The sequence below is a fragment of the Pistacia vera genome, unplaced genomic scaffold, assembly GCF_008641045.1.
Source record: "Pistacia vera cultivar Batoury unplaced genomic scaffold, PisVer_v2 Contig400, whole genome shotgun sequence".
Lineage (NCBI taxonomy): Eukaryota > Viridiplantae > Streptophyta > Magnoliopsida > Sapindales > Anacardiaceae > Pistacia > Pistacia vera.
In genome coordinates this window covers 955028-971876 of record NW_022196225.1, presented here as the reverse complement: position 1 = coordinate 971876, position 16849 = coordinate 955028, and the positions used below count along the sequence as shown (strand labels likewise).

At 36.5% G+C, this 16849-nt stretch overlaps 4 protein-coding genes and 1 long non-coding RNA gene across 7 annotated transcripts; 3 read left to right on the top strand and 2 right to left on the bottom strand.

Moving 5' to 3' along the window:
* The first annotated feature begins 664 nt into the window (after positions 1–664).
* Positions 665–1268, top strand: LOC116141903 (gibberellin-regulated protein 1-like). 2 transcript variants are annotated; one of them, XM_031427381.1, is made up of 2 exons: positions 665–820; positions 997–1268. In XM_031427381.1, exons 1-2 carry the CDS (start codon positions 740–742, stop codon positions 1213–1215), a joined length of 300 nt encoding a protein of 99 aa, XP_031283241.1. In that variant the 5' UTR covers positions 665–739; the 3' UTR covers positions 1216–1268. The 2 variants fall into 2 exon arrangements, 1 of the variants encoding a protein (XP_031283241.1); XR_004129898.1 differs by lacking the exon at positions 997–1268 and adding an exon at positions 901–963 and having other exon boundaries at positions 686–820.
* Positions 1269–3055: 1787 nt separating this feature from the next.
* Positions 3056–4195, top strand: LOC116141855. Its single transcript, XR_004129889.1, has 2 exons — positions 3056–3309; positions 4093–4195. It is a non-coding gene; the product is annotated as an uncharacterized LOC116141855 (long non-coding RNA).
* A 231-nt stretch (positions 4196–4426) lies between these two features.
* On the top strand, positions 4427–8452 carry LOC116141822. Its single transcript, XM_031427295.1, has 14 exons — positions 4427–4702; positions 4781–4840; positions 5489–5613; positions 5705–5912; positions 6016–6322; positions 6426–6489; positions 6574–6634; positions 6773–6842; positions 6921–7018; positions 7117–7168; positions 7231–7258; positions 7340–7474; positions 7548–7769; positions 7923–8452. The coding sequence occupies exons 3-14, from the start codon at positions 5491–5493 to the stop codon at positions 8328–8330; spliced, it is 1776 nt and encodes a 591-aa protein (XP_031283155.1). The 5' UTR covers positions 4427–4702; positions 4781–4840; positions 5489–5490; the 3' UTR covers positions 8331–8452.
* Positions 8453–9001: 549 nt separating this feature from the next.
* Positions 9002–12252, bottom strand: LOC116141854 (AP-2 complex subunit sigma). Of its 2 annotated transcripts, none has more exons than XM_031427326.1 (6): positions 12110–12252; positions 11557–11655; positions 11399–11449; positions 10498–10671; positions 9758–9817; positions 9002–9336 (listed from the first exon to the last, which is right to left on the bottom strand). In XM_031427326.1, the coding sequence occupies exons 1-6, from the start codon at positions 12110–12112 to the stop codon at positions 9295–9297; spliced, it is 429 nt and encodes a 142-aa protein (XP_031283186.1). In that variant the 5' UTR covers positions 12113–12252; the 3' UTR covers positions 9002–9294. The 2 variants fall into 2 exon arrangements, with proteins under 2 accessions (XP_031283186.1, XP_031283185.1); XM_031427325.1 differs by lacking the exon at positions 12110–12252 and adding an exon at positions 11748–11909.
* A 237-nt stretch (positions 12253–12489) lies between these two features.
* On the bottom strand, positions 12490–16341 carry LOC116141851 (hexokinase-2, chloroplastic). Its single transcript, XM_031427321.1, has 9 exons — positions 15864–16341; positions 15443–15593; positions 15164–15346; positions 14747–14821; positions 14508–14663; positions 14305–14400; positions 14065–14195; positions 13389–13470; positions 12490–13090 (listed from the first exon to the last, which is right to left on the bottom strand). Exons 1-9 carry the CDS (start codon positions 16136–16138, stop codon positions 12752–12754), a joined length of 1488 nt encoding a protein of 495 aa, XP_031283181.1. The 5' UTR covers positions 16139–16341; the 3' UTR covers positions 12490–12751.
* Positions 16342–16849: the final 508 nt, after the last annotated feature.

Sequence of the window (16849 nt, the reverse complement as noted above, 5' to 3'; positions counted from 1 at the left end):
CAGTTCCATCAAACAGCACGTGTGGTCTTCATTTGGCATCCATCTTTTCATTTTCTAATTCTTCTCCAATGAAAAATATCATAACTTTGAAGATAATATCAAACTGAAATCACTGTTACTTGCCTGGCACCCTATGCCATAGAGTAGTAGATGAATGGGTTGGAGTATACTAATACTATATCTTTGATATTATATTAGGTAGCAGAAAGAAATGGAAGCTGTATTCTAATAATGCAAAGGCTTTAACAAGTTTGGCACAACGAATACGCCCATTCAGCTTTTGCTTTTGCTACATAAGACATAACCATCCAATACTAATTAATTTTCATTTGCCACTTGGCTCTTGCGGTAGGTGGATGTACTACTAGTTTACAAGATTATCGAATGGTTTTAATAATAACCCAGACAACAGCCTGTTGATTCCATTCAATCAGTCAAAGGGAGAGGGAGTCCAACTAAGCACTTGGGCCCTCGGTTAAACTTCAAACTTATCCACGTTAATTAATAAGGAAAGGAGTGCTTGACTCCAGAGTCCAGATGATTTCAAATGGCTTTACTCTTTGGGTTATTCAACTGACGTGTACATACAATTATATTGAGGATGTCACTTCCCATCCCTCTTTAATTAATGCTCTTTCTCCTTCGCTATTCCTATAAATACCAACATCCTTCCTCTCGTTTCATGTACCACAAACACACGTAACCCTTTTGCTACATTCAACCTATTGTTTTCACTCATATGGCAACTTCTAAGCCTTTGATTGCTTCACTTTTTCTCTCACTTCTTCTTCTTCTTCATCTTGTGGAAGCTGATATGATGGTAAAGTTTCATTTTGGTGTCATTAATTTCTTTTACGAGATTAATTTCATATTTAACACTAGTTATAACATGGGTTGCAGGTGAACACAGATGCAGCACTTGGTTATTCTTCTCCGCAAATCGGTAATTAATTAATACTGTTTGATATATATATATATATATATATATATATATAGAGTAATCATTTGTATAATCATGATGATGATTTTTCAGACTGTGGTGGAGCATGCACTGCGAGGTGCCGTTTATCCTCCAGGCCACGACTCTGCAAGAGAGCTTGTGGAACCTGTTGTGCACGTTGCAATTGTGTTCCTCCAGGAACTGCAGGTAACTACGAGGTCTGCCCCTGCTACGCCAGCTTGACCACCCACGGCGGCAGACGCAAGTGCCCTTGAAACAACCCACCTTTTATGCTGTCTCTCCTGCATGCCACTGCTTGTGGCAGTAAGTAGATTCACCACCAATAAATAAATCAAAGCGTTGTTAATTACTGTTGTAAAATTTGATTAAAGGTGTGTCTGCTTTTGTTGAACGATAACACTGATTTTCTTAATTTCTTCAAAAAAAAAAAAAAAAAAAAAAAAAAAAAAGGATGTCATCCTCAAGAAGCATGTGAATGTCAAGGACATTTAGGAAACTGAAAGAAGGAAAGGGAGTCATCCAGAAGAAAATAAAGGATGACGTATACTAATGGGACCCTTCTTTGGTTGCCACTCTACTTGTATATTTGACAAGTAATCGCTCTCTTATTAAATTGACAATTTAATCCCCAATAATTAATCCTATATACAATCACATGAAACCAATGGTGTTAATCGAAAGGGAACAAACAAAATTTAGTCCAGATGTTAGGGCATAAAAGATACAAGAATGAAGATGTGAGATTAAAAACGTAATTAGTTGGTTAATGATGCCAAATTAATTTGTTAAGCAACCGTGAAAGTTACCAAAAGAGCGAATGGAAATGGGTATCAACCTATCCTTTGAAATAAATTTCAATCTGTGCATGGGTACGATCTCAACCTGCTAGTTTTCTGTACTATGAGATTACTGGCCATTAATAATGGATATATGCACAAACTTGAGAATACGCCATCCTTTCTTTTCTTAATTGCCATTAAGTATCAAGTAAATTGTAAGTTGGATGGTTGAGATTGTGATAATGATGGCGATGCCAAGCCCATCTCCATCTGGGATATATTCTCTGTGTTGCTCCTCATTCAATTGCAAGCCCATCTCATCTTGGGCTTTGACCCATTCATGCCCTATTTACCAAAGCAAATTTAATTAAAATAGTTTGCTTCATTCAAGTATTACGACTTTATATCAAAATTGTCTAAAACTCTTATCGTTATTTGATTTAAGACTTATAACTAAATTGCCTTGTCCCTTGCATTTGTAATTAAATCAAATTGGGCATATCGTCTCTGGAGGGTAAAAGCGTCTCATAAAAGTAAAAGGAAGGTGGTTGATGTAATTATAGCAATTAATTGATGGAATGGAATATGGAACCAGGGTCTCCACTCAGTCACTCACGCTTCACACATGAGAATGAGAGCATTACTCTGCCACGCCCATCCCAATACTCGCCAAAACTATTCAATTAATCGCCGATTCTAGCTTGCATTTCCCCTTCTTTTCTCGTGACTCTCAAACTTTCTCTTCGAAGATTTCAGTGTTATCAGTGAGATTCACCACTACCTCACTTTCCCTTTGCCGCGTATCTGCCACACCCATTCACATTCCTTCTAAACTTTTTTTATTTTAGAAGAAAAATCATCAATATAGTCATAGATAGCTCCTAAGTTAGATTAATACCATAAACTAAAATTTTTATTTTAAAATAATTTTGTAAAATATACCCGAGCGTGATGATCACGTCCATATGTCAGCATGTGGATATGATTGATGGAGTTATTGAATAAACGGTATTTTATTAAGCAAAAACCAGGTTGAAATTCGTAGAAAGGTACAGAATATTTTCTTGCATACGAGAGGAGGCTTCTCGTACGGAGACTTTGGCTGAAACGTGGCAATCATCCATGAGATATGTAATTATGGCCGTTCGATTAAAGAAAATTAAAAAGCCTGAACATTTAACCGTCTGAACTAAACAGTGACAAAGAGACAGTACTAAGTTATGCCTATACCAAAAAAAATAAAAATAACAACCGTTGGATTGTGAGTGTTTGCATGGATTAGAGGGTACACGGTGGCAAGATGTAAAAAAATGAAGCCGATGGGATTAGTGAAACGTGGATGACACGTGAGATTTGAATGTGTAATGTAACGGTGGAGATCTAACGGCTGTGGATGGAGTTTTGTATATAAGTGTGATGGGAGAGAAAGAGTGGGCGTTTTTTAGATGCATTTAAGAGCGTTTTAAGTTAACAGAGGAAAAGGCTTTTGGGAGTTTGTGAGCTTTAAGAGAAAGAGAGAATGAGGTGTTTATGAATTCTCATGTTAAAGTACTGAAATCTCATTTCAAGGTTCTTTCTTACTTCTCTGTTCTATATTTACTTTTTCATGAAAAATCAGTGTAATGTAATTTAAAAGGAAGATTTTAAATGAGTTTGGTGCTGGGAGGAGGTCGTTGCAATCATTGTTCATGTATAAAAGTGAGTAATCTCATTTCAAGGTTCTTTCTTACTTCTCTGTTCTATATTTACTTTTTCATAAAATCAGTGTAATGTAATTTAAAAGGAAGATTTAAAATGAGTTTGGTGCTGGGAGAGTTTCGTGCTTATTGTTCATGTATAAAGTGAGTGAAGAGAGGATATTTTTTTTTTAAAAGATTTTTCACGGGCGTATCAGAGCTTTTCTTTTTTTGTGTTCATCTTTATGTATGCTTTGTAGTGAGTTTTTCGTGATGAGACATTTTATCTCTGGCCTTTTACTCTTGGATTTTAGTTTTAATTTTCTCTGTATCTGCTTTATTTCACGAAGAACCTGATCTCTGAACACGAGAGCGAATTACTTTTCTCCTTTTTTTATTTTAATTTTTTTCTCTTTGTTAGTTTTTGTCTCTTCTCTCTCTAGCTAGAACTACTCAAACTCACACACAAGAGAAGGAGCGGGAGATCTGGCAACTATATTGATTTTCCTTTCTTTGAAAACCCAAACGCCACTTTTTCACCTTTTCTCTCCTGTAAAAAACTGAACCAACAAAACATATAACTTCTTTCATTTTTCTCTCTCTCTCCTTTCCCTTGTTTTACGCTTTTAGTTTTATACGGGATTACAGCTGATTTTTCTCTTTTTGATTGAACAAGAGAGAAGAGAAAGATCTGGATTTGAGTTTGGAATAGATCGATTTAGAGCCGTCGAAGCTATTTTCGAAAAGCAATGATAGTGTCGTTTTGAGGAAAAAAAAAATGATTACAGAAATGGACAGCGAGACGTAGGCGAGGAGTCACGGTTCTCACGACAGCAGATGAAGCAATCTGGACAGAAGCTCCTCTCTGCCTCTGCTGGTGAATTTACTCTACTCTCCTTTCATTTCTATACAAACAAACAAACAACAAACAAAACCTCATTTCGTCTACTTGTCGTTTTCTTTTGTATATTCTTTTTATGTGTTTTTGGTGAAAGAGTTTCGCAATAATCGTATCTCTTGTTTTATCTCCTTTAATTGGTTTCTCATGTTTTTTATGTTTTTCTGTTTTCTGATTTGAGTTTGGATGGTGTTGGTGACGACTTTGTTTCTTTGGAGAAATCGAAGAAAGAGAGACTTTTAAAAATTAGTGTTGTTAATAAAGCCAGTTCAACCACCAAGACTCTAAACTGGCTGTAAAATGTCTTCGATGGAGATAATGAATTTCCTTCCCAATCACATTCTTTATTAGTAATGGTACCACCAAGAGATTTAAGCTTCCCAAGAAGGTGTGTGTGCCTCATTAATGACAACGATTTTTTTTTTTCATTTTTTTTTTTTACTTTTATTTTTTCCAATTTGTTTAGCGTTTTTTGATGACTGCAATGGCGTTGATCATGCACCTATTCCGCGTAAGCTACGGTCAGGTATTTTTGTTTGTGAATCAAAAATGGAAATTTTCCTTTTACTTTCCAACTTAATTTGTTATTTTATTTATTGTAATTGAAGTCTTAGCTTCAATTTTTCTAATTTTGCTATTTACTTGTGATTTAAGTATTTAAGTTCACCGGTTTTAAAACCAAGTTCTATTTGGTGGGTCTTATACGAAGTTCCCTTTTTGGTTTTTATCGTAATTTTCTATTACAACTGCAAAAACTGGAGCTTTTTGCTTTATCTTTTTTTTCATGGCGCCTAGATTCTGTTTGCTCCCTTTGTTTTTTTTTTTTTTTTTTTTTTTTTTTTTTTTTTTTTTTTTTTTTGTTTTTTTTTTTTTTTGTTTTTTTTTTTTTTTTTTTTTTTTTTTTTTTTTTTTTTTTTTTTTTTTTTTTAATTCACCATGTTGGTGCGGCGACTTTGATTTTGGCTTATTCTTTTGAAATAATTATATTGTGTTTGAGTTTGAGATTTTCTCTCTCTTCAGAAGCTTACTTTTCCAAAGGTGATACTTTAGCTTTCTATGAATCATAAAAGGCTTTTTCGAATTAAAGGCTGAATAAAAAAGAGAGAAAAACCAAATGCATGATATTTTTTTTTACGTTGTTAATGTTTGGGAAATTTGGGTTTTACATTTGCAGCTATGAAGAAGCGAAATCGCGAATCTATCTCTCCACCTTTACCAGATTCAAAGAAACTGAACCAGACAATGGGTTGTGTAGAATCACCCAAAAAGAATGGCCTGAAGAAGTCCAAACTGAACATGGTTAGTCAGTTATCTACAGCTGGTCATTTCATTTCATAATCTTTTTGGAGTGAGGAATTTGATCTATATCGGTGGAATTTACTTTTTCTAGAAACAAGGTAGCTCGGACTGGACCCCAAAGCAGGCCGTAGGGTCAATCACTAAAGATGAGGAAGAAGTTGTGGAGACCTTATATGCTCTGGCAGAAATGTTCTCTGACAATGACACCACCAATAAGAATAAATTGGAGAATTCCCCTTCAGAAGCAAAACCTCCAGCTTTGCCAGAATGTAGGGAGAGCCCTACAACTGCATTTGAAGGTGGAATTTTTTGTTCCCATCTATTGATTCTTGCAAATTGCAGTGAGTTAGATTTTTTTATCTTTTGACCTTCTTTCAGTCTCTTAAGTTATTGTTTTATCAGCCTCTGCAGTTTCAAGGGAGGACTGGAGCTCAACCTGTCCCGTGAGAACTTCTGAGACTGCCCCTTCTAATCTAGAAACTTCGCTGAAAGAAACTGCTAAAATCAATTCTTTGGACAAACCTAAAATTGAAGAAAAATCCGATTCACATGGCAATGAAAATTTTCCTAAGAAATCAGATACCTGTGTTCCTCAAGTGAATCTACATAGCATGATGCCTTCGTTGGCTAGGAGTTCTTGTAATGATAATAAGCCATCATGTGATCCTGCAAAGTTGTATGTTAAGCCTGAAACAAGTTTGGATTCGGGGTTTGTTCTTTTCTTATCAAATTTAATCCTCCTTTCTTGTCTTTCCATTTATGTTGCCCTCTTATCCAACTTACTTATTTTTATGCTTTTCATTCTGAAGTAGATCAAAGCGGTCCATTCAAAAGGATGCACCACTTCTTGAGAGAAAACCACAGCTCACAATGGGGGTAAGCAGAGCCTTAAAGTGTAGATTAATGTTTCCTTTTGTGATGAAGCTGCTACTAATCAGGTGACTTTGGTTTATGTGTTAGGCCGCTGTCAGTGGAAGTCAATTAGTACAAGAAGATATGGTCATGGATTCCGGAAAAAAGGGTATGCTTCTTGATTGCTTAGGAGATTGAATTGCTGGCCAAATTTATGCCTATTTTGTGAATTCTGAAACATGGTTGTCTTTTATATTATTGTATACAATGTACTGCTACTAACATCTTTTTGGTTCTTTGTTTAAAGGCTTAGCATTATGGCCAGGATTGTCGCCGATGGTGTTGCATGGTTCTGGCTGTCCTGGTCCTTCTTTGCAGTAATTTCCTTGATTCTTAGGCCTTCAGTGTTTACTTAATATCCTTTCTCCATAATCTCATCTATGAAGCCATTGCAGGTCCTCTGCTGAAAAAAATCCAGCTTGGCTGGATGCGGCCGTATGTGTCTCCAACCCCTGTTCATTTGACAATGGTCCTTCATCTGGAAAGGTGAAATGTTACAACTTTTCAATCTCAGCTATTTGTTTCTATAGGGAAAGATAAAAAAACGTGTACCATTTGAAGCAACTCATTGTCATCTGTACCTATGGTTAGATATGTCCAAAGATTTCCCCGGTGACCATCCAACGACTTCTCCACGTGTCGAGTACAGATGTAGTCAGCAGAATAAGTCCTAGATTTTTATGGACTCTTCTTTGTTTTTGACAGAGATGTCGGATTAGTTCACTTTGGTGGTGTACTTCCCGTTTTCGTTCCCCATAAATTCCGATAATTACTGAAACTTTCCCACCTATTTCCACGTTTACCTCAATATTAGACCAACAATATTACTTGTACTACTGCTGAAAGAGATTCAAGTGAAGCTAGAAGTGGTATTCTTCAGCACAAGAGGCTTTATCAAGATCAGCAACAGAATACTGAGGCATCTCAAGCAAACACTCTGCGAAAGCAGGTAGGCATGATATTGCCAATTGATGTTGGTTTCCTCCTTCCTGATGTACTGATCTGTTATTTGGTTTCTGCAGAGTTTCGATTTCTTGTCTTTGTCAGCTGGAAGTGTTGGAGGAGAAGCTAATAACAGCTTTAACAGAACCGGAAACAATGGATTAGAGCCATCATCACACTTTCAAGTTTCTTATCTTCATTCACTAGCGCAGCACAAATTCATGCCTCTTTCTATGTCACAAACTCACTATACCTCATCTGTTTACTCAGACCACCTTTCTGCATCTACATCCACACAGAAGGTTTTCATCTTTCTTTATTAGCATGTCTGCGTATTTTTTGCAGTAGCAGAAGAATATTATTTTGTACTTGAGTAATTTATTTCTCGTTTATAAGGGTATTAGTCGTGATATATAATTTGAAGTAGTGAAGGTTATGTTGTAAACTATTTGCAGATATCTCCGTATCTCAGCAGCCCTTATCTTGGCTCACCCCATACCCCAGTCTTGACAAAGCAACAACATCAACAACAGGCGTGGGCAGCGCAGCTAGCGTCCCATTACAGACCTGGGGTAACTTCTACAGCGATGAACCAATTTCCAAGCTGGGTAAATGGGAGACAGGATCCTAACTTGATTCCATGCCCCCAGTCGATTTCATCATTAGAAGTAGTTGGCCCCAAGTATGGTTCAATTTCTCAACAACAACATCAGCCGCAGTTAGTGGCCATTGCTTCATCGTTACCACCTCCCAGGGTGAGAAGGCTTGACCACCATCTCCCATCAGTTTATGAAGAAATAGAAGGTGGGTTTCGCACTTCTGGTGCATTGCCTATGCAATTACTCTGCAATGAACGCCTATAGAGCAGGTTGATTGGTAGTAACATTATTTTATTCTTTTCCATCCTACTCGGAACTTTGATGCAAGAGAAATGTTGATCACTCCGTACATGGGCCATCAAGTGAATTATTAAAAGTAAAGCATCCGAAGATTGGATAAAAGAGCTTGAGGACCCATCGATAGTCATAGCCAGTACCCCAATTATGATAACATTTTGTGATTGTGATCAGCAATAGGAAGATTATTTTTTGTATATGCTTATGCTTCCCAAGAAAGAAATACTCACATGTAAAATTAAAATCTCTGAATCTTTCTATGCATGTTGCTACAATGATCTTCACAGTCGTACAGAAAGCATGATGTTCATTATTAAAATTTAAAAATACAATTAAGCTAACATTATACATGTCTGCGCCTCTCGGTTGGAGGAGTTAAGCAAAGTAGCAAACTACGCTCTTGTGTATCCTACCTTGAAGCCAGGTATTTCTTTAAAGCTCGGTTTGAAATTGAAACATCAATCTTAAAATCTTTCCCTAAGATGATTGAATATATGCTGTCAGCTGGTTGGTAGAGTCAAGACCGAAAGAAATAGTCTAAAGCTAGCTCAATTGTTGATCCACCACCACCACTTTATAACAATCTCCAAAACCAGCACATTCATTATATAAAATCAACCACTCAAATATATATATAGTGAAAAAGGAAAACAGTACCCTCAAGAATGCATGCTTTACTGATATATAATGAATAAAAACAGTCCAGATCATCACGAGCAGAGTGTAGAGAAGGGATGGGGAAGAACGTATTCAGTGCTCCATTGTGATAAAACAGGAGAAGGGTAGAGTTTTCAATTTCTGATAAACAAGAGAAGGATTGGCTGTGCAAAAATGGGTAAACAAATCATATAATAGCACCATCAACTTGGGAAAAAAATAAAAAATATAAAACAAAGTGCAATCCAGACAACATTTACTAATAATTAATTCTTCACTCTAGCTTCTCCAGTTCCCCCATTCTCTCAATGATTGCCTGCATATTACAGAAAAAGATCAATATTGCTGCAAATTATGGTGTCATACAAATTTATCACCCCAACAACCAGTGTAAAAGAGGGAATAGAAAAATGCTTTGCCATTGAAATTACAGAGAAGCCATTATACCCGGAAAACAATGAACACAAAGCATGAAAAGTGGTGCCCGTTAATGTAACCAGTCAAGCCTCTAGGCATCAAACAGAGACCAATGATTGGATCCTGTCATCACCTAGGGTGGTGAAATTTTAGAAAAGGGGAGAGGCTACCCAAACTGTTTCAATATATCACCAGTTCATGGAAAGGGGCTAAAAGGGATTACAAAGCACCAATACTAGGGGCTCCAAAATAGCTAGAATGGTTGACAAGTTCAGTACCAAAAACACCAATAAGTAACTAAAGATCCAAGAAATGCATACCCTCTTGCTTGTTTCTTGAAGTTCTCCAGCTAGAATAAATTCGTCGAGTATCAGATAGACCTTTGGGAGAAAAAAGGACAGTAAATCATAGTGACCATAACTAATAATTAAGTGATCAGTAATAATGCCACACAAGAATATTCATATCTTACAGTGAAAGATACCAACAAAACATATAACATTAGCAGTTCACATAAATGATCAGATCAGATATCTGCACAACTATTCCAATAGGACAAAACATAAAATGAATGTCTGACCAAGGACATTTCTAACATGCTGAACCAAGGTTTTATTTTCTTTAAGAAAAGGACAGTCTAAAATGAACATGTCAGGCAGTAGAACCACATTTAACAGCCGATGGTAAAGATTACAAAGTACAACATGTACATGCAGGCACAGAAGGGTTGGCATATACAGCTTTATTAATGTCACAACAACATGGCATAATCTGTCCCTTGTAAGTTCTGGTGAAAGTGCAGATATTTTTAAACCATCCACTGAATTCCCACCATAAAAAGTAAACCCAAACAGATAAACAGTAGCCACAACAAGTTTAGTTTTTGAGTTCTCACAATACTTCAACTAGAGTGGGCACTAGTGAATAATTGACACCATGACCCAAGAAGGGAAAAAAAAAACACATAGAAAAAGAAATTATTGAAACAAGAAATATTCCCAGTAGATGTGGAAAGCAAGGATACAATTATACAAAACAATTAATCAAGATGCTCACATACCTTGTGAAAATTAAATACCAAATCTAGCTCGCAGACATTGCTGAAGAAATGATCCAATATCTCCACAAATAAATGGATGCACTCTAAATATGCCAATTCATTATCTGTAATGTCAACACAAAGCGAGAAGAATAATCCAGCATATCGCCTGTAGATTACCTTGTGTGTACGAAACTGCAAACGTAAACATAAACCACACCATGTTCACACACATATCATTAGGCAGTCAACAATTGTATTCACGACATTTAATGGAAAAAAAGGAAAAATATATTTATCAATATAGTACATCTAGAAAAAGACATTAAAAAATAATAAATTAAATTTCCACTAATAATGATCTCCCACCGCACAGGAGAATAAACATAAGCTTTTACAGGAATTATACTTAAAATAGAGAGTGCGTGTATTTGTTTCAAACAACAATACTCAATTTGCCACCCAAACTGAGCCAGAACAAACTACAGAGGATCATGCAGACTTCAAAACTCTTTAATGAACCTTGGTAATCCAAAATGTAATCTCTAAATAGCAGCAACTACGGTAGCTTTGAAACAAGTTTTTAATTGTAACGAATAGACATCACCCTTGGTTTACTACTTCATACACCAAAGAAAGAATCAAAATTAAAAGAGTTACAATACAAACGCAAAAGTTTGTAATCATAATTCCGTAAGAAATCCAGTCGTGCACCACAAATGCTGCCTAGAACATACTATATGGAATTAGAACCACTTTTTGCTCTGGTACATCAAATATTTCATACTCATTTAGGTAAAAACAAATGAAGAATTGCTGTAACAGTGAGATTTATAATTTGATTTCCTACATTTCTCAGTTACCAAACAGAGCACTAAAGAAAATCAGCAACAATTGTACGACAAGAATCAGAATCACCAACCTCGACGAAATTCGTAAACTTGGGATCTCTGTTCACCACCAACCGATGAACCTACAAGAAAAATCTAAATTCAAAACCCTAAAAGAGAACCAAAAAATTAACTAATTAAAAAACAAATATAAATACACAAAAACAAAAAAACAAAAAAGCTTTGTTACCTCGTATTCAACCTTGTGCTTCTCGGAGTCCTCGAGAGGAACATAGTACTTTGCGAGCCGAGTCTTTCCTTGCCTGTTTTGTAGCAATATGAACCGGATCTGCCATATCAACCAAACATATCAAAATCACAGTTTTACTTCAAATCTTAAAAAGCGACCACTCCTAATTTCAAGACGATAATTAAAGGTACCATTATCGAAAGATTGAAACACGAATTAAAAAGGACAGCAACGACTTATGCGCAGAGAGGAGAAAATGTAGTGCCCGCTAAAGTTTTGCTTCGTTTCGCGCAGCCGAGTTGAAAAAAACAAAAAACTCATATGAGAAGAGGGGTGAAATCTAGCGTGTGAACATATGTTTTCAAACGTATGCTATATTAGTAATCAACAATCGTGTCCGTTGATCTTTGCGGCAACTAAAAGCGTTGAAGCCAATGATTCTCTGACACGTGGTTACTTATTATGCACCTTCGGGTGGCTTTTCTTTTCTCTTCCTGTCTTCTTAGTGTTCCGCANCGACCACTCCTAATATCAAGACGATAATTAAAGGTACCATTATCGAAAGATTGAAACACGAATTAAAAAGGACAGCTACGAATTATGCGCAGAGAGGAGAAAATCTAGTGCCCGCTAAAGTTTTTCTTCGTTTCGCGCAGCCGAGTTGAAAAAAACAAAAAACTCATATGAGAAGAGGGGTGAAATCTAGCGTGTGAACACTTATGTTTTCAATCGTATACTATATTAGTAATCAACAATCGTGTCCGTTGACCTTTGCGACAACTAAAAGCGTTGAAGCCAATGATTCTCTGACACGTGGTTGCTTATCATGCACCTTCGGGTGGCTTTTCTTTTCTCTTCCTGTCTTCTTACTGTTCCGCAAAATATATTTTTTGTCTTTGGAAAAAAGAAGTAGCAACATTTCTGAAGAGCCTGTACGTTGAAACTAAAGAAGCTCTGATAACTGGACAGAGCAGTTAAAAATTATTGCATAAACAAGATATTGTTACTTGCCATAACACGAGTAAATTACAAAGAATTTCTGAATTGACAATATGGTTGGAGTCTCCGTCTCTTATTCTCAAGCAAAGCAAATGCCGGAAGCAGCTTACATTACAAAATCCAATATTACTAATACTAAATAAGCTAAAGCTTTGATGATAAGTGATTACATTAATATTAATTACATGGGGGCGATCTAGTAGTTGTGATCATACTTGGAGTTTGCTGAAGCCAAAAGAGCTGCCCCTATACCAGAGCCATCTTTCGTGTGTTCTATCACTACATTCTTTGATATTTCTAACCCCAGAAGCTCAGTCACTGCCTCTTGTAGGTACTTTCTGTACTGAGTGTAGTTCTCATACAACCCACCATCCATAGCCACTACTGTCCTCTTACCAAAGATTAGGCCTTTTGAATCATCCTCCATTTTCTGTAGAATGCCTACAATTCCTGCACCAGCTAACCGCCCACCTCGTTTCACAATTGTGTCACATACTTCTACCACTATCTTCCTTGCATTTAAATTGGATTCTACCTGATCTCAAAAACAACAAACACCATCAAATAACTGAACTAATTAATAAGAACCAAGTTCCTATCAAAGTTATTACTACTAGAAACCTTCTCAGTTCAAACATTACCCCTGGAAGCTGCTACTTTCAGCAATGTAGGAGAAGGTTGCAGAAGAGAAAATAGGTTTCTTATGATTTTCAGAATTCTTAAGAAACATTTGAAAATTATTTCCAGATTTCAAGGTTTTAGCCAATGGTGAACATTCCCATATCTCTATTTCAGCTATATTTTGAAATGGTGGCATGGGCTGAGAAATTTACCCCCGCTACTTCATATAAGATTGATCCAACCGCTTGAAAATCTTCAGAGTTGTCCTTTTGCATAGCACATAGATGCGGGGTCCTATGAAGTATAGTTCAGAACATAGATCAGTTGAAAGAGAATTTTAATTTAATTCAACATTAATGCTAAATCATTCTTTTGCCTGTGGAGATTTCAAAACTTTCACAGAGATTCTAATTCGAAATGCTAGCCGCATAAGAAGAGAAAGGCAACCCACGAGGTTGGCTTTGGAGCCAATACAAAAGAAAACATTTCCACGTCTTCTTTTCTTTTGGTTAGTAGGCCAGTTCATGTCTTCCATGTATAGCATTCAAAAAGTGAAAAAGCTGCTATCTTAATGGAATTTATGAACCAAAGAAAAAATTATCAATACACCTGATCCAATGATCTTTAATTAGTGCCAGAGTTTTATGCAAGCTTTATTCATTCATAATCAGTTCAGGTAATCTGTCCAAAGTATTGCAATTTTGTTTATCATGAGGAACTTGACCCACCACAAAGTGTAGCAAGGCACTCGTAGCAGGATTTATGTGGCAAAAGCCTAATTAGCATACAAGTTATCAAACAATTGAAACTAATCAGATTCTAAACATGAGTTTTTGTACTTTTCAGCATGATCCCTAGTTATGCAACAACAAATGGGAGTACTAGTACCTGAGTAAAAAAGGCATTGATAGTTTTTCTGGAATGGAGTTGCCAAATAAAGTAGCTGCTTCAGCCAGCTTCAGCAGCACTCGCCGAACAATCTCACCAAGATACATTCCCGAGATCGTCTTCTCAAATATCTGCCATGAATATGACCCATAATTAAATAAATTATAAAGCTAGTTTGTACATCAGTTATTGCAAAGATGCAAACTAACAATGAAAAGAGGAACAAGAGTCAAGAGTTACCTGCTCACCAGGATTTATACTAGCAGCATCCATTTCTCTATCAAACTCAGTTAAGGGAAGACCTTTTGAGAATGCTCCCCACTCAGTATTAATTATCTGAATCAAGAAAGTCTCATCCGATTAAAACTTAAACGAAACTAAGGTTGTTGAACAAATTATAGAAAGAGAAAAAGTGTTAGCAGATAAGAGCCACCCTTACACACCGTTCTTCCAGAAGAAGACTTATAGCCCTGTAACTTAGGAATTGCATCCATCCGTTCTACATAGCAAGCATTGGTTCCGGTACCCAAAATGACAGCAACCATGACATCATCGTCCCAGTATCTAGCTCCAGCTAATGTTCCCACAGTATCATTAACCTAAGCATCAACAATTTGCGAACCAGTAACTCTTTAGTTTAGAAACTGAATACAGGAATGGTGCTAGTATATACACATCATACCAGGGCAGACACTTGCATATCTAATCCTTGCCTTTCCATTGCCTCATTTAAACAAGCAACCACATCTTTTCCTGCCTGTAAAGAGTTCAGCATTCTCCATTATGCTAGTATCAGGTAAACAAGTTAATATCATACATAAAAGAGGTAAGACAATAAATATATATCTAATTAGGACTTCGGAGTACTTTTTGCTGCCACGCACAATGAATACAGTGGATGATGTGTCTCATAGTTTCCAACCACTGTTTCCAAGAGCAGGTCACCTCGGTACCTCTACAACTAGTCAATATGGAATCTCAGGATTTAAGGCTTTAGAAATTACTAACAAATTTGGAAGTGTAATATTATAAGTGAATCATCCTTGAATCAGGAAAAAGGTTTCCCAGCAATATAATTTCATTTTGCAGAAACACAAACCGTTCCAGACACAGCAAAGCCCTTGGTCCACTTTATTAGTATGCCAGAATCAATGGAGGTCTGCTTCACAGGGAAAGAAAATGTAAATCCAATCTCCCTTTGCCTTCCGTGTGGCAAGTGAAACTTTCCACCTTCTTTTTGTGCAAATTTTGCCAGCCCAGATGCAATAAAATCAAAAAGCTCCTACAGATTCAGGGGTTAAAAAATAATTGAATAATATAAACAGATTGTATTAACAGACTTTTTAACAAGCTATATCCAAAGGGATACCAAACACACCTCAGAGGTACCAAACATTAGCTCTTGAGGAATGGAAACTTGTTCGAATTCAGTGGCTTCAACACGCTCTTCTTTCCCACCTAATTGCACCCTCAACACCCTGAAGTTTGTGCCTCCAAGATCCAATGCATAGAACAATCCTCTCTCATTCCTTTCAAATTAGATAATATTTCCTTTAGTGCAATGTTAATTGTTTAACCTCCGAAATATATAAGATAATAAAATACATCGTAAACCTATTAATAGCTTGATCCTTTATTATACATATTCATTTATAATAAACAAAGAACCTATATAACAACTTAAAAATTGAGAATTTAAGAGAACTCAAACTGAAACATGTAAAGCAAGTCAATGGAACAAAAGAGAGTCTCTGGATATTGGATCAAATAAAACATGAAGTGCAAAGCTTCTGACATACCCAGTGGGCAAACTGTCAACATAACTGAGTATCATCTTGAGATCGCTGCCACCATCAACGGCAAGTCCAGCTCGCATATCAGCTGCCATAGAGTCTGCCACGAGGCGAAGAAGGGGCAAAGGAGTTGCACACTCCTTATGTAACTTTGTCAAGATCGGAGCAACAGACACAGTATTTGAACTCACGGCCATCCTAAACCGAGGGATGCCTCTCGGTGACCGTGAGAGTCGGAACGATCCAACAGCCGGTGAAATAGCTGTTGCAGTAACAGACATTTTGGGTAGACGGTAAGATCTAAGCGGGGAGAGAGTAAAGAAAATTGAGAGGTTCAGACAGTGACTGTGTTGATGACAAGGTTTGAACAGTGAGGTTCAAAATTTTCATTATATTGTTAACTAAAAATAAAAATTTCTGTTAACTAACGGGTTCTTCGGCCAGCTAACAATTAACAACCTAACGGTTCATCACCTTCCAGTTCTGTGTTTGAGTCTTCTTTTTTTATTTTTTAGAAATATATATATATTATAATATAATAGGGAACAAAGCAGACAGGTTGGGATTGGACGGACAAGACGATGTTGACGCCAACATCTCTGCTTTGTTGTTATTTGATTAGGTAACTTCACTAGTAATTCATGGTTTGGTTTGGATATTCTCAAATATGTGCTTCACTGCACGCTACGCCTAGGCCTACGCCCGCTCGCTCTTCACTGCACTACTGTGAAGATTTTTAGGATGATCCATCAATTATCACAGAAAAAATTTCCAATTTGCAAGCACGCCAAGTATATCAGAAAATATGCATATATGTGAAAGCTTGGTCAAAGGACTCAATGCCAACAGGTTAACTCATTTTATCTCACTTTTCTAGTGACCATTGAAAAAGAGAATGTTTGGAATGTAGTTCATATATTAAATAAATTTTAAAAATTAACACAATTTAAATACGATCTCAATTATTTATAAATTTTAATTAAAGATTAAAA